This window comes from Chelonia mydas, chromosome 5 (assembly GCF_015237465.2).
Source record: "Chelonia mydas isolate rCheMyd1 chromosome 5, rCheMyd1.pri.v2, whole genome shotgun sequence".
In the NCBI taxonomy this organism is placed as follows: Eukaryota; Metazoa; Chordata; order Testudines; family Cheloniidae; genus Chelonia; species Chelonia mydas.
Window position 1 is genome coordinate 29,515,379 of NC_051245.2, and position 17,007 is coordinate 29,532,385.

Consider the following 17,007-nt stretch of genomic DNA (forward strand, 5'->3'; position numbering starts at 1 on the left):
CCCCCTTGGTGTTAACACAGGGAAAATTTAAGTTCGTTTGGGCACCTTAACTGTGCATTTCCATACTTTACATCTAGACTTTCCTAGTCCAACTATAGGGAAACAGTAGAGGATCTCAGATCCACTGTGTGGTAACTTGGCAAATGTTGACTTTTTAAAATGGCAACTTCTGTATAGCAAAGATAAAGAAAAAAAAAATGAGCTAAAAAAGCCTTCTCATATATACTAATACTTAATTTGCTTTCCTTTTGCTCTAAAGCATGATAACAATATCATTCACCGGGACCTGAAAGCAGAAAATGTATTCTATACCAGTAACACCTGTGTGAAGGTGGGAGACTTTGGATTCAGCACAATAAGTAAAAGAGAGGAAACTTTAAACACTTTCTGTGGGTCTCCTCCTTATGCTGCCCCTGAGCTCTTCCGAGATGAAAACTATGTTGGTGTTTACGTGGACATATGGGCACTAGGCATCCTTTTATATTTTATGACAACTGGTACAATGCCATTTCGAGCGGACACAGTAGCCAAACTGAAGAAGTGCATTCTTGATGGGACATATAGCCTGCCCCCATACCTTTCAGACACTTGCCAGAAACTGATCAGAGGAGTTCTTCAGCCAGTCCCAACTGCACGATACTCTATTGAATGTATTATGAAGAACGAATGGATGCAAGGGATACAGTATCCAAAAGCCTTGGACCCATTTAAACTGGATCCAAAGTATTTAGCAGAGACTAGTACCCTCAAAGAGGAGGAAATTGAAGTGAAAAATACCTTGGAAGATTTGGGAATCACAGAAGAACACATTCAAAATAACCGTGGAAGAGATTCTCGAAGCTCAGTAACTGGTATCTACCGAATTGTTTTGCACAGAGTGCAGAAGAAAAGAGCCCTGGAGACTGTTCCTATAGTCACACAACCAGAACCCAAAGAGCAGGACTTAAAGAAAGGTCACAGTTTGCACCGTGGTATCAGACATACATCCAAGTTGTGTTCAATTTTATGAATTGTATATAGCAGACTTTACATTCAGTACTTTAACAAGGGGTTTTATTCATTTCACAGTAAACTTTGATGTTACATTTTTGTAATTTTTAAATAAACCAAAACTGCCTTAAATCTCAAAATGTATTAGTTCATCCAGAGGACTGGTGTGCTCAAACAGACTTGCTTGTGTTTGCACTTTGGCCCACAGACCTCACATGTAAAATGGAAGATATATTAATTGATTAACAAATACAAGTTGTTGAATGGATGTTTTTTAATAATTGAGTAGAATTACTCAATATAGTTGGGCTGATCTTTTAGGACAGCTATTTATAATATGTGGCCACTTGCAGAAATATTACTTTATTAGCCTGATGTTAAGTCACAACAGTACAGGAATCTAAATGACTGCCAATTTGCAATGGACAAAATCTGGTTATTTAAAAAGACTGATTCCTGAACAGCTGTGAATATTTATTTACAAGGAATCTATAACTATTTACTTAAGCTAAGACTAACAGGCATATATGAGGTATTAAATGTTAGCACTTCATTTTTAGCTATTCCACCTTGACAGATAAAGAGGCTCTAACCTTTTTTTCCCTTTCTCATCATTAGTCCAGGATCAGCTTTTGAAAAATCCAGAAAATTGCTTCTGGTTTGTCTAGGTATTTCTTGCTGTAATGTATCACAAGTTATCCTATATATAAAGTCAAACCCTAACATGCTGCTCCACTAACTCAAATCAAACATTTTGCACCTTTATTTTAGTACCACTGTGAGAAATGCTGCTACTCCTGGGTACTGACAGCTATGCTGCCATCTACTGGCCTTAGTATGGTTTGATCCTTGTGTGAATTAATAAGTAAGGCTACGATTTTGTCATGGACATTTTTAGTAAAGAAGTCATGGACAGGTCATGGGCAATGAACAAAAATTCACAGAAGCCGTGACCCGTCCTAGACTTTTACTAAAAACATCCCTGACAAAATGGGGAGGCAGGAGGGTCCACCACTCTGCCCCGCTGCATGTAGTGGCAGGGAGCTGTGGCCCCTCACCCCTGCCCAGCGGCTAGGAGCTTGGGGACGGTCAGGGGGCGGCTGGGAGTTGAGGGAGGTCCTCCGCTGCGGCTGGGCGAGAGCGTCCCCCCGCTGGCAGCAGTGGCTGCGCTGCTGCAGGGCCCCAATGTCACGGAGATTGGAGAAAGTCATGGACTCTGTGACTTCTGCTACCTCTGTGACATACTTATTAATAAGACCATGAGTAAGGAGACGAGGTATCAAGAATGCAGAACTACAGCACCCAGTCCTGCTCCAAATGAAGGCCATGGGCTATTGCTAACAGGACCAGACTCCAAGTTTATCTGGCTTTAGCTTCACTTATAGATTCAACATTAAATGTCCTTGAATAGGGCATTAAGGAAACATACCACAATGCAGTGCTTCAGCAGTAAAGATCAGCACCGAAAGCTGAAACAGTTTGTTTTTGTTTTACTTTTAATGGTCACTAGTATCAAAAATCAACCACCAAATACCACAAACCATACACAAGAGTGGGACAGCGGTTGGCTGGTTGTTTGATTTGGGTTTTTTTTTTATATTCTAGTCTCTTGTAATAGTGGTCTCCTTGCTTTATTCACATTGCTATGTACCCTTTTAAGAGACAGTTGCCCTATGCAATCCTTGTGTGTAAGGTAGGAGACAAAGATACCCCTACTTCCACTTAAGTCGGAAGTTCTGGGCTCCGCTCCCCCCTACTATCAACTTAAATACAAACTGTAAGACTGTTTCCCCAATAGTTATACCACTATGAGCTGGCACAGTTAAAATGGCTACTTTGACAGCTAGAGGTAAGCCCCTGTTAGGCCAAGGAAAAATTGAAGTTGCACAGCTTCAGTTTGTATTACTAACAGACAACCAGAACTTAAGTTCAAATGCAGCTTTTCCATCTTTACACTGGCCTGGTAGGGTTTTAAATAGCTCTTTTCATACATTAAAAATGAAGAGGGGTGGTTCAATATTCCTTCATTTGCTTTTATGTAGTAAAGAGGAGCTAGGAAAAGTAACGGGAAACTGACTGCATCGTAGTCATAGATGGGTGCAGAGCAAGAGGACACTCAAGAAAAATTAAGCTATCAAGTCTTTCAAAATATTGAAGGAAAGGGGATGGGAATAGAATTGTTGCAGACTACAGCTGCATTAGAAATGGTTTGGGTTTAAAGAACAGGCTGTACATAATATTGAAATAAACAGTCCTAAAACATGATTCTAAATATTTGTAGGTTAGAGTGTCAGCTAGACAGTCTGATTAATTTTCCTCTTAATATTCCACTATACAACAGAAAAGGGAAGCATTTACACCAGAACACCTGCGTAGCCTGGGTTCCCTGATCAGTAACCTGTATACTCTCCAGTGTTTGCTGGGTCATTAGATTTGTCCTAATCCATTTAAGAGATGTAGTCCACATCAGTTCAGCACTACACCAACACCGGTTTCAAATATCTCTGAAACTTTATTTACAAAAGCATCTGCTTCAGTGTTAGTGAGGATGGCAAGTTAATTTTTTTGTGCCAGTAGTTCTTGGCCTGTCCGTTGCCAGCAATGGACTTTATTCTGTGATAAATTTGTCTTCCGGTGACAAATTAAGTTGCTCTTATGAAACTAAAAACCCAAACACTTGCAAAGTATCTTCATGCCTCATTTCTCCATCACTTTCTGTAAAAGCACTTAGACCATTTGTCCACATCAGTTCATATTAAATGAAATTTTAGAAAGTTGACTGTACATGTACAACAAAAAAGAAAAAGTTACCAAATCCTAGTGAATGACATATGGTGTATTATACAAACACTACGTTACACAAAAATCTGCATTTTGCAACATGTCATTTCTGCAAGTTTATATTAGACAATTAAGTTTTGAAGTGGACAGTAAAATAAAATTAAACAAGAGACTCAGTCCTGTACATTAGAACAATTTAAATATATTTTACAAGTTAGCAAGGCTCTTAATATCTCAGAATGGTCTGCCCACTAGTTTTGGGCATTTAATCCTTGCCTGATGAACAGCTTTCAGACCGGAAGGATGGAAAAAGGTTTTTGTGTTTTCCTGCAACAGTCTTCTTATAGAAGTACAAGGGGAGTGTGAAACATGAAGCCAATCATGAGTTCAGAGTTAAAAATTGTCATGAAGAAAAATACAGTAAAAGCAAGAGCTAGGAGTCAAGGACAAACTATTATATCTTTTCCCTTTGTGGGCTGTCAGTTTGATAAGCTCCCCATAGTATTTGGAAACTGAGGACTAGAAGTCTGCTCTCTGATCACTCTGACAAAAAAAAAAATAAAAAAGAGTATTAAACCTAAAGGCCTTTTAAAAGGTGCCAGATTGAAAGAATTAGGGAACTAAACCCTTTATTTGACAGATATAGCTTTCTTCCCACTGCCCTGCCAAGAACTGCTCAGTGGAAGGACAATCCAACTTCATTCAGTCCTTGGCCTCTGCTAATGTTGCCAAAACAGTATAGTGGTGGGCTTTAAGGATGTGGATAAAAGTGATGCGATATAGACACTGGGAGTTAGACTGAGACCAAACCTATCTAGTGGTCACAGATTTTTGATCACTTAATACCTATTCCTAACTTATTTTTTTAAGCAGGGAAAGAAAGGGGTATATTGTATTTAGAAAACTGACTACTTATTGTCAAGGCACTGGGGACCCCAACATTAAAAACCAAAGTGACTTCAGAAATTGAAAGAGAGAAAATGGCTTTTGGTCAGTTTTTGAGGAGAGGAGGGAACCCGTTGCTCCCTCCTCTGCACCTCCCCCCACCCCCTTTAAAAAAATTTTACAGCCTATTTTAGAAGGTTTCACTAAAAATTTTGGGAAGTCAAGCAAAATTCCTGTTTTTCTGTGTCCAGTTACCAAGATCTTATAATTGGTACACCCATTCCTGAACCCTTTTTTAAAACAACACGAACATCCAGAGTTATGAAAGCCCACAGAACCTTTGCCTTTTTCTTTTCCAATACATTCATGCTTTAGTGTTACGATACCACATTAAACAAAGCCTCTCAAAGAGTTTAAACAGTTTTCCATGCTCCAATTAGAGTATTTCTGTACAGTGAACCTTAGATAATATTTAATCCCTTTTCCTTTCCCACCACACACCCATTTTGATTAATTTCGCACCTCACAGAGGTATATTAATGCTCTCCATTGGCAACAGAGACAGCAACAGCTTCAGATTCTTTTGTTGCAGGGATTCTTGGCACTTTCTTAGCAGGGCTTGGGATAAGCTGAGGAGAGGAAAAAAAAAAAGTTTTAGAAAACACAAGTTTCCAGTTCCAGTTTTACTCTTAGATTTTATTGCTTCTTCCTAGACTCCCAGCATTATCTCCCAGACAAAATTCATGCTACACTAGTTAGAAAGTTTGGTTTTAGGTATTCATGTCTGATTGGATGTTTCTGCAGTCTTGGTTTATATACAGACTGACTCCGTCTCTCTTGCACCAAAACTTACATTCTGCATTTTTTTTTTAAAATGTATATCTTTAATTTTTTGGCTCTTATTTTACCTTTTTTTAACAAATTAGATGGAAAGAACTTGTCATCCCCTGGTCCTCCTTTTACAGGGGGTTTGCATAGCACCACCATATAGAAATAATAGATATAAATAGCAAAACTAACAAAAATACAAAATTTTCACCTCATGAACTATGCTTGAATGGACAATATCAGCTCCTGCTTCCAAAGGCCCATCACCCAGCACTGGACGTCGAGCATAAGTTCTTCTGTGTTTTTCATCCACTCGCATTAGGTACCACGTTCCCTCAAAGAGATCATTCACTGAACACTGCGGAATGTAGTTGGCTATGAGGAAACCAGTAAAATACTGTTACCTGATTGTTGATGGTTAATGTTTATTGTAACATTCTCTACCCCTTTCCAAACTGCAACAATAGCAGAAGAGCAAGTGTACTAATACCAAAGTCTAGCCTTCACTTCAGCTCAAATTGTGCCATGAATACTTAACTACTGTAGTGCTTGATTGAAATTATGTAAAAACTAGAAAGGTGTGAAAGCCCCGGACTTCGACCCTTAACTGAATTCATGGATTTGATAACAATATCAGGAATTTACTTTGTTAAACATATTGTAATTTACTTTATATGAAAATGCCTTTACCCAAGTGATGCGTTTCCTGTCTAATCTTCATGTTTTCAGCAAAGACATCCGGTGCAATACACTTTCTTGAGTCAAGTCTTGTTTTCAGATCAGACAGGCTAGCAGTTATTTTATCCAGAGAAGAACCTGGAACACACAAGACCTCCACTAAGTCAATGCTATCATCATACGTAAATGTCAATGCACTAATATTTCAAGAGGACTTTTGTAAAAACTGGAAGACTATAGTTGTATTTTAATATGTAATTTGCATGATCTCTGGGACTCAAGATTACATTATTATAGCTTTAGTCATTATAAGTGACAAAAAGTTACAAAGCTACCCTTTTGGGAGTTAGAACATGGTGAGACAGCATCTTGAATTTTAGTCTTTTTCCAAGGGTACAGAAATACTTCCATCACTATTAGCCAGTCTGTTGCATGTCTGCTTATACTAATGTTTTACTGTAGCCAACTTTTCAGGTGAGCTGTTCAAATGAGAAAAGCTATAGTTAAATTAGCTTACCTGGTGTGGCATCCTGTGTAACTCTAATGGAGTAGAGTGTAGCAGCAAAACCAGAGCCATAGGAGAACACACCAATTCTTTGTCCTGCTAGCTGCTGTGGGGAGTACCTGTACATCAAGCAACAGTTAAGAAGAATTAAGAGAACTACGCTTAAGTGCCAATTTTAAATAACCAAGTGTGATATTTATCTTCCAGGAAGAAGCGTGCTAAGACCAAAGTTGATTGGATCAGTGCAGCTCACATCTCAACTACAAGCCACAGTTCCTATACATAAAACAAGTAACACAAAGAGTGCTCCTCACTTCTTTTTTCACTTCTCATGGTGAGGCACCTACACATTGCATCGCCTGTATTAGACTGTATGCGTCTCAGGAAAGGGGTCTTCTCACTTTCCAATTGAGAAGTGCCACATACATCTACAGCACTATATAATGACCTAGAAAACAAGATTTAGGATTCTGCAGTGCAGCTACCCTCAAACTAATTTAAATGGAATGGGGTTAAATAATGTCCAGAACATTACAATCCTCAGGTTATTTGCTTTTCCATGCCTAAAGCGTATCACCACCTCTTAGAAAACTAGAGAGCCCAGGTTGAGAGAAAGTTGATGCTAAAGAGTGGACTTGCTAGAGTTCCCTTTGGAGCTGTCACAGTCAGTGGCTGCACCACAGCTGATGTAGCTGGAACTGTCTGCAAAGAAACAAATGAAGTTGCTCTTTGGGTATGCTTGTTTTGGTGGGGAAGAGAAGGTGTCTTGATTTCTCTCCTCTTAACTTGTTTGGAGGCTGGGAGAGGTGTGTGCTAGTAAATGAGAAATTCAGTCAGTGACTAATTAGTTTGGATAGTAGGGAAGCAGCTATTTCTGGATGCAACTCATGAAAGATGGGCGGATGAAGTATGTGAGACAAGAGTAAATACAAATTAGTTACCGGCGTAGGCTGGTTTCACATTACTAAGTATGCATGCAGAATCATTTGAGCTGCAACCAGCCCCTAGTACTCATCTAATCAACCCTGCCATAACCTGTGGCAGGTTAAGAAAGGCTTTTGATCCCTAATCCAGCAACCATGTGTGTGTGTGTAAGACTGCAACCAGGTGGGGTGGTTGTTTTTTTGTTTTGTTTTTTACAAAGATCTAAAATGTTGTTTTGCTAATCCAAGGCATAGATACTTGATGCACCTATGTTTATCCACCATCAACTGTTAGTATGCGGTCTTCCACAAGATAGCTATCAGGAAAACCCCTTCCCTGGAATGCGTACAGTCTGCTTTCCCACTTCCTTTGCATGACTAATGTATTTAGAGCACTTTGCTAAACTTATGTTCGGGTTTTAAAAAACAAAACAAAAGAGATTGCTACCTGAACTTCATCCAAGGGAAAAGATTTTTTGAAGCTAGTTTGTTTTGGTTACAGTAAGCCTGTTGGGAAAAAGTTACGTTTCTAGAGCTTTTCTAGAGTTAACAGGTCAAGTCACAACTTCTTATTTTTCTGGCTTTATACTTACTGTGCTAGAAGAGAAGCAAGGCAGCCATAGACTGAAGGGGTGTACATGTTTCCATTTTGATTGGATACAAGTAAAGAAGCTTTGGTTTTCTGATTAAAGAGTTCAGCACTAGCTTTCATAAAGGCCTTCTCCACATCTCTGTCAAAGTAGGTATCCTCCAGTTTTACATCCCTGTTTGAAAAATAGGGAGGTTTAGAAACTGCTGCTACTCACTATAACAGCTGAAAGGGAGAACCATATAGAATGCATGGCACATTTTAGATTCCCTTCTTCCTTAGACTAATTAAGTGATAGTAGCAGTTCTCACCTAAAAGCTTCCAAGCCACTATAGATACCATTTTCTGTTTTAGAGTTCTGGTCACTAAGAAAGTCATTCAACAACAGTCGAGCCACAGATTTCTGTACAAGTTTACAGTATGGAGAATGGAAGATCATGAAGCCAAAGTCATTCAAGGTAAACTCTCTGTCACTTCCTTCTGGAAAAGACAAAAAAAGGCACAGTAAGTTTAACAATACATGTACAATTGCTCAAATTAGCCACTTTTTTTAAAAAAGCAAGCTATAGTATGGCAGCATCCAGGAGATTACTGTAAAATCTAGCCTTTGCTGGCAAGTTACTAGAAGCACATCAGTTATTTGCATTTCAAAATACAAGGTAATTTCTGGCAATCAAAGAATCTCTTCAGATAACAATTGGCAAGTTGTGCCTGTATCGTAAATTGACGTATGACTGGGGTGCTACATAAAAAAAGCAGAACAGTATTTTGGCACATTGGTAAGATTTAGTAGTGGCAGGAGGTAGTTATTTATCTCCAAAACAGTGTTGCTCAATAAATATGAAACAAAATGCTTATATTTATTCTGTATAATTGTTGAACAATTTAATATAAATCTCAGTGTCACAGGATTAAGGGACCATTAAAAAAGCAAATACACACTCACATCCCGCTAGGCAAGGTACACTGGAGGTATAAGCTAGCCAAAGTCCTGGTGACAATGTTGCTTCCCTGAGGTTTATTTAATATTTCCTTAGGCTGGATATGCGGTTGTACAGATACTGAATTCTCATTATGTGCTCTGGCAAATTGAATTTTAGATTGCCACCAATGCATGTAAACATTTTTCAGTAATACATACCTTTTTGCCACTGAGCACGGATTTTGTTGCGGTAGACAAAATAGCAGCGATCTAATGCACTGAGGTAGCACTGAATAGATAGTTTACCATCAACTACAGGATATTCAGATACCATATCTGGCTTATAAAAGTCATAGGCATGTTGCATATGGGTCCCACGCAGTCCTATTTTTAAAAAAAAAAAAAAAATTGCTTAAGAAAATCACTTTATAAGTCAACCTGAATAAGTCACCCCAGGTTAGTGGCATACAGGTAAGATTTGGTGCTGGCCAGACAGCTTAGTTCTCTCACATCCATGGTGGTTTGACATACAGCTCCAGATCTCCCACTACCCAGGTGAGAGTGGAAGTGCTGGCAAAACACCAGGATAGATTCACAAAAGGATTTAGGTGCCTTAGTTCCAGTATCAGGACCCAGTGTGATTCACAAAACTTTCACCTCAGCTGCTGCCAAACCCTCTAGATGTCTAAACTCACTTAGGGCCTGAATTTGTGCAGTAAAAGTTCCCTAGGTGCCTATGTTTCTGTTTGAGCATGTGAACTGCAGCCCACTCTAGACATCTTGACACCTAAGCCCCAGTGCGATTCATGAACTGGGGGGAAAATAGGCATTTCTCCACCTAACTCCCCTGTGGGGCCCAACTCAGCAGGTGTCCTCAGACCTCGCCTACCACATCAGGCCCCTATAAGCAGGCATACACCAAACAGGCATTGAGGCTAGGGGATGACCTCCCTCATGACTTTTAGCCCAGTTAGGGTACTCACCTGGGTTGTCCCACCTCCACCAGAAGGGGAGAAAAGGGATTTGAATGTGGATCTGGTCCCTCTCAGGTGAGCTCCCTAACCACTGGGCTATTCTGATGTACAACTCCCTCAGTCTCTCCTACTGAAGGTATTCCACAGAGAATAAATAATTAGAATAATTGCTGCAGAGGGACTGGATGCTGGGTCTATCACCTCCCAGGTGAACACTCTAACCACCAGGCTACAGAGTCATTCTTATACTTAGCTGTTCTCTCTGGCCCAATGACTCTTATTTATCCAAACTGGAACAATTTCAACAGGAGAGACTGAGGGAGGCCCACATCAGAATATCCCCAAATGCAGGAGGTTAGGGCACTCACCTGAGAGGTGGAAGATCCCTGTTCAAATCTCTTCTCCCACGCAGGTAGAGGGGACTTCAACTGGGGGAAAGAGTCTCCACACTCCAGGCGTGTACCTAGACCGCTGGGCTAAGAATCATAGGACTAGAAGGGACCTCGAAAGGTCATCTAATCCAGTCCCTTGCAATCAGGGTAGGACTAAGTATTATCTAGAGACCACCCCTGACAGGTGTTTGTCTAACCTCCTCTTAAAAATCTCCAGTGATGGAGATTCCACAACCTCCCTAGGCAATTTATTCTAGTGCTTAACCACCTGACAGTTAGGAAGTTTTTCTTAATGTCGAACCTAAACCTCCCTTGCTGCAATTTAAGCCCATTGCTTCTTGTCCTATCTTCAGAAGTTAAGAAAAACAATTCTTCTCCCTCCTCCTTGTAACAACCTTTTATGTACTTGAAAACTGTTATGTCCCCTCTGTCTTCTCTTTTCCAGACTAAAGAAACCCAATTTTTTCTAATCTTCCCTCACAGGTCATGTTTTCTAGACCTTTAATCATTTTTGTTGCTCTTCTCTGGATTTTCTCCAATTTGTTCACGTTTCCTGAAATGTGGTGCCCAGAACTGGACATAATACTCCAGTTGAGGCCTAATCAACACAGAGTAGAGCAGAAAAATTACTTTTCGTGTCTGGCTTACCACAATTGTGCTACTACATCCCAGAATGAGGTTTGCTTTTTTTGCAAGTGTTACACTGTTGACTCATATTTAGCTTGTGGTCCATTATGACTCCCAGATCGCTTTCCGCAGCACTCCTTCCTAGGCAATCATTTCCCATTTTGTATGTGTGCAACTGAACGTTTCTTCGTAAGTAGAATACTTTGCATTTGTCCGTATTGAATTTCATCCTGTTTACTTCAGACCATTTCTCCAGTTTGTCCAAAGGTGCCTAACCCAGGCTTTGTTAATCCCAGTAATTTTCTAGGCTCCTAGAAGTTGGGTGTGCGGACGCTCAGCATCACTATACTTACATTCCTAGGTGAATCTACCCTATCCTGCCTGTAACAAGTCGATTTTCATCATTTGACAGCCCTCCCTCCCCTGGAGAAAACTGCACTAACAGGCACTAGACCAGACAATGCAGCCCTTGTATTTCCACTGGTGAAACTCTGAAGGAAGGCAGGCAGTAACTCTTACTCTGCCTGCCAGAAGCAGCAACAGGTCAGTCTAGACCAACAAGATTGAAGTTAATCTGGCTCCCTGGAGGCCTGGAATGATAGTAACTACAGTACAGGACATCCTGTAGTTGAGGGTGTTCTGCAGGCCCCGTATATGGTATTCGTTTTAAAATCTTTCCACGAGACTCACCTCTCTCAAAAATTAAAGGAGCATTTGGACCAATTAACATAGCAACAGCACCAGCTCCACCGGTTGGCCTGGCGTTTCCAGTGGCATACACAGCTATGTCTCCAGCAACAACAAGCGCATAACGACCTGGAAAAGATAAGAAATAACTATGGAAAGAAGTCCCTGGGAAACTTTATTTTTAGCTTGCAATGTTTAGTTTTTCAGTTTACAGGAAGAGATGGTTACAGGATTGTGCGAGATCTAATCAGCTGACACTTCTCCAAATTTATTTCCGCCTTTTATTTTCATTCTTGGAGCATTCCAGATTTCCAAGAAAAGATCAGTGATAAGTAGGTGTCTCAGAATCACTTTGTAAAGCATATAAAATACATTCTAATTTCACATTTCCACAAGGTGTAACCTAGACGTGTAAGCAATCTTGGAAGAATACATTTTCTGTCTAGCACAGGGGCAGGCAAACTTTTTGACCTGAAGGCCACATCGGGTTTTGGAAATTGTATAGAGGGCCGGTTAGGGGAGGCTGCGCCCCTGCCCCCTATCCACCCCCCCTTGCTTCTCGCCCCCTCCCAGGACCCCTTTCCCATCCACCCCCCCACACTCCCTGCCCCCTGACCGCCCCATCCAATGCCCCCTCCTTCCTGACTGCCCCCCCAGACCCCTTCCCCATCCACCCCCACCCCGACCACCCTGCCCTCTATCTAACCCCCCCAGCTCCCTTACCGTGCAGCACAGAGCACCGGTGGCTGGCGGCGCTACAGCCACGCTGCCCGGAGTGTTGCCCGGCTACCCAGAGCATTGCGCTGGTGTAGTGTAGTAAATTGCTCTCCGTAACTGCTACCAGTAGCACATTCCTATGTGAAGCAGTTTAATACACTACACTCGCAGCATGGCGTGCTGAGGCTGCGGGGTAGGAGGAACAGCGGGGGAGGGGCTGAGGGCTAGCCTCCTGGGCCAGGAGCTCAGGGTCCAGGCAAGAGGGTCCCGCGGGCTGTAGTTTGCCCACTTCAGGTTTCCTGGGAAATATGCCAGATCAATCTCAAGTCCAGTGTCTGTTTTATTTAGCATTTTTTAACTACAGAAAAGGAAATCTTACATCTTATAAAGTATGTTTAGAAAGCTTAGTATCCAAGCACAAAGTTATGTGCTTGGTATTTAAGGTGGTTACTAGAAAGACTACTGGACAAAGATGTAAGATGTAGCTTTCAAACAAACAGACACCAAACTTACCATCCCAAGAACTGGACTCAACCCAGTTAACAGCATTAAAGATAGCAGCAGTGCCTCCATAGCATGCATTTGTTGTGTCAATCCCTTCTACATCTGTATTACCAGAATCCTCAAAGAGCTGCATCAGGACAGTCTTTACAGATTTTGACTTGTCAATGATTGTCTCTGTTCCAACTTCTAATCTCCCAATGCAATCATAGGAGAGACTGTTCCTCTCCATAAGCTTCTGTACCACAGTCAAGCAGAGTGAGTTGATATCCTCTCTATCTGAGCAGAATCCCATCTTCGATTGACCCAAGCCAATGGTGTACTTCCCAGCATCCACACCATCAAATGTTTCCAATTCTGTCTGGTCAACATACTGAGAAGGAAAATAGATCTCCAGGGCAACAATTCCCACATCTTTTGGCCAACAGGCTTCAGCATTCACAGGAAGAGACCCAGGCATTGTTGTAGAGCTTGGAGGAGGAGAAAAAAAAAAAAAAAAACAACACACACCAAAGCTTATTTGGAAACATTCACTTTAATAAGTAATTGTGCAGTAGACTTCTAATTTCCTACAAACTCCTTGAAAAACTATTTCCCACATATTCTATCCAATGCCGTTTGCTATGGCATGTCCTACCTGCTCATACCAATATGGAGTACTCATCTTCATTAGAGGTGCACTTCACAAACATGCTTAACTCCCCAGTAGATATTATCTTTTTTTTTTTTTAAAGTGTAACTAATTTTAAATTTAAGGGGAAAAAAAAAATCAATGTTTCTATTTATGTACTGCTATTTATTTATTTTCTTCCCATTTTATTAGTAGATGCTTTGTACTTATTTCTTTGATTTTGTAATTGTCAGTAGAATTTCTGGTTTAACACCACTAAGAATTTTCGTAATTATTAAAAATACAAATTTCGTCCCTGAGGATGCAAACACTTATGCATATTAATAAGCTCACTGAAGTCAACTGGATGATTCATGCAAGGATGAGTCTACCAACAGAAGGTGGGTACCAAGTAGAGGTCTGCCAGATAACATTCACTTCTGATCCATGGAAGCAGAAATTGGCTTTTCCTTTCCAGATTTATCTAATATTCAGGAAGGGAATCTAGCATCTGCCTTCCAGATTTGAACACCCTCAAAATTCAGGAGTGCTCAAGCTCAGTTTAGGCTGCTACTTCATTTCTCCCAAATCAAATATACTTATCCACTGTAATTTGCTGTAGAAAAATTAGGATAAAATTGAGCAACACATGCTGGCATCTTCCCAGTGCTAACTAGGGCTGAAATTGCTATTTTCAATAGCCATTATAATTTTTTTTAGTTTTGTTTAAAAAGAAGACAGTAATATTGCATTGGCAAATTCCCCACAGAAACAAAGAGTGGAATAAAAGAACAACAAAGACACCTCAACTTTTCCTCATTTATGTACGACAGTTTTATAATATGGATCCAGATATCCTCCAATCACACAAGCTGAAAATGGTTCCGCTTTACTGCAGTTTTGTAACCATGCGGGAACTAGTCCGGTCTGTGTTCTGTGCACAACCAAAATTCCTGCTGAATTCAGAAGTACTTTGCTTTTGTGACCATACTACCTGATATTTTCAGCCCTTGTAAGCTAAGCAGGTTTACATTTAGTAATTGGGTGAAAAAGTTAGGTGTAGGAGGCGTTACTTATTCACTAGGTAATGTGAGACCTAAGATAAATCTGTGGGGAGTTTCCCCTGATCACTATGAAAGTTCTACTCACTGTGAACAATGGTAAACCCACATGGGTGTACAGCTCAATGAGAAAAACTGGGGGCTGAGGAAACTTGTGTATGGCAACGCATATAGTCATGCAGAGATATCTGACCAAAATGAAAAATGTCTCTGAGATTCAGTACCGGGTATACTATGGCACCAATGGCACTGCCACACCAGGCCCACTCGGAGCCCACAATGACTACATGGGGGCCCACAAATATGTTTGACATCGGAGCCCCAGAAGGTTAATCCGGCTCTGCCCATACGGCAACTACTACATGTAGAAATTTTTGAAGTCAAATCTAGGTTAAGTACACATGATACAGAATGTAATGATGCGGCATTCTAATTTGTCTACTCAGGAGCAGAAATCCTTTCAGTTAGTCACCTCCTGAAAAATGCAAATCAGGGGATCTTTGCAGTACTGATGCCACCTTTATTGTTGAAAGTGTTTCCCTGTTAAATTAATAAAACAAAATAGTGCGCTGCAGTGACAATAGGTACCAAGGTTTAATTTGCCTCCTCTATAAAAGCCCCACTATTGATAAAAAGCGCTATAAAAGAGCTAGGTATGAATTATTTATTACTAGCTCTCAGAGCGTTTTACAAGAGAACTTAGTGTCATTATCCCTATTTTACAGAAAGAAAAGGAGTACTTGTGGCACCTTAGAGATTAACAAATTTATTTGAGCATAAGCTTTCGTGAGCTACAGCTCACTTCATCGGATGCATTCAGTGGAAAATACGTATACATAGAAAAACATGAAACAATGGGTGTTACCATACACACTGTAACAAGAGTGATCACTTTTGTAGTGAAAATCAAGGTGGGCCATTTCCAGCAGTTCCTAAGACGTTCTTGTCAACTGCTGGAAATGGACCACCTTGATTATCACTACAAAAGGTCCCCCCTCCCCCCGCTCTCCTGCTGGTAATAGCTCATCTTAAGTGATCACTTTCTCCTTACAGTGTGTATGGTAACACCCATTGTTTCATGTTCTCTGTGTATATAAATCTCCCCGCTGTATTTTCCACTGCATGCATCCATGAAGTGAGCTGTAACACACGAAAGCTTATGCTCAAATAAATTGGTTAGTCTTTAAGGTGCCACTAGTACACCTTTTCTTTTTGCAAAAACAGACTAACACGGCTGCTACTCTGAAACCTACTTTACAGAGAAACTAAGGCAGAGTAGTGGACTTTCTTGTCCAAGGTCATCCAGCCCAGAGTTGCTGAGTCCAAGCACAGCGCTCTGCCCACGAGCCAACATGGCACTCAGACAGTCTCGTATCCACCCTTGGGGTCCTTCTGACTCAGGGTTACTTGGATGTCCCAAAACGGAGGCAACTCTCCCGCCCACACTGCCATCTGCAAAGGGCAGAAAAGAACAACAACTGCACAGCACCCAGCCTCCCCACCGCCTCACGCTTCGCACCCCCAGCGTCAGGCCGCGCTCCTGCCCCGCAGCCATGCGGCAAAGCCTGCCAAGCCCAGCCGGGGCAACAAGCCACAGCGCTGCTGCGATCAGCCCGGCGCCCGGCTCCGCGGCACGGCCCATGCCCGCAGCCCTCCCGGCGAGCGCGACGCCCAGAGCCGCCGGAGGGGGCCCGCGGTCTGAGGCGCCCCCCTGCAGGGCCCGGGGGCTCCTGCGCACCGGGAGCAGCCCCCGCCTGGGATAGGAAGCGGCTCCTCAGCCACCCCCGGGGGCTCCCGTCGCCGACCGCCCCCCCCCTCGCAGCGGCCCCCGCTCGCTTACACGTTACGGAATCCCATAGCCGGCCCCCAGAACGCACCGGGCGGGCGGACCCGAGTGCGCAGGCGCGCATACTATCGTCCCTCTGCGTGTCACCCAAATGCGCGCGCACGCACGCTGTTGCCGCAACCCACGCGGCCGCCCCCAGCTGGTTATTCCCCCCTCTTGGTGCTGTGACGTAGCGCCAGTTTTTGCTGCAGTGTAGACGCCGTCCTGCCCGGCGGGCGCGCGGAGAGCATAGCCCCTGCTCTGTCTTGTGGGTGAGGGGCTGTGAGTGCCGGAGCCAGGCGCGCGCCGTGCTGCAGCGCTGCGCTGGGAGCGGGCACGGGCAGGGCCGTGTGGGCGAGAAGACAGACAAGCCCCAGCCCTGCCCGGCACCCTTCCCTTTGTTCGGGGTCCTGGGACTAGAGGGAGACAATAGCAGCCGCCGCAGGGGTGGGTGCGGCACACCAGACGTGGATTGAGTAGCTGTTACCCAACCACAGCTGGTATTTCTGCTG

General features: G+C 42.3%; 2 protein-coding genes across 11 annotated transcripts in view; one reads left to right on the forward strand and one right to left on the reverse strand.

Annotated features, from left to right (window-relative positions):
- The window catches only part of NIM1K (NIM1 serine/threonine protein kinase), an 84,552-nt gene extending 80,778 nt beyond the window's left edge, over window positions 1-3,774 (forward strand). For all 3 annotated transcript variants that reach the window (XM_043546530.1, XM_007052827.4, XM_043546531.1), the window contains one exon: window positions 260-3,774. In XM_043546530.1, coding sequence (XP_043402465.1) covers window positions 260-1,009 — 750 coding nt within the window. In that variant the 3' untranslated portion in view covers window positions 1,010-3,774. The remainder of the gene's footprint in view (window positions 1-259) is intronic.
- Window positions 1-17,007, reverse strand: part of HMGCS1 (3-hydroxy-3-methylglutaryl-CoA synthase 1) — a 35,771-nt gene that overhangs the window by 10,612 nt on the left and 8,152 nt on the right. For 2 of the 8 annotated variants that reach the window (XM_027817482.3, XM_027817497.3), the window contains 9 exons: window positions 13,012-13,469; window positions 11,785-11,910; window positions 9,321-9,485; window positions 8,491-8,659; window positions 8,184-8,354; window positions 6,680-6,786; window positions 6,175-6,300; window positions 5,696-5,859; window positions 3,483-5,285 (listed from right to left, as the gene is read on the reverse strand). In XM_027817482.3, the coding sequence (XP_027673283.2) occupies window positions 5,193-5,285; window positions 5,696-5,859; window positions 6,175-6,300; window positions 6,680-6,786; window positions 8,184-8,354; window positions 8,491-8,659; window positions 9,321-9,485; window positions 11,785-11,910; window positions 13,012-13,459 (1,569 nt within the window). In that variant the 5' untranslated portion in view covers window positions 13,460-13,469 and the 3' untranslated portion in view covers window positions 3,483-5,192. Of the gene's footprint in view, window positions 1-1,036; window positions 5,286-5,695; window positions 5,860-6,174; window positions 6,301-6,679; window positions 6,787-8,183; window positions 8,355-8,490; window positions 8,660-9,320; window positions 9,486-11,784; window positions 11,911-13,011; window positions 13,470-15,923; window positions 16,444-16,510; window positions 16,970-17,007 lie in introns of those variants that run through there. The other 6 variants (XM_037902749.2, XM_043546528.1, XM_037902750.2 and 3 more) reach the window with 6 other exon arrangements.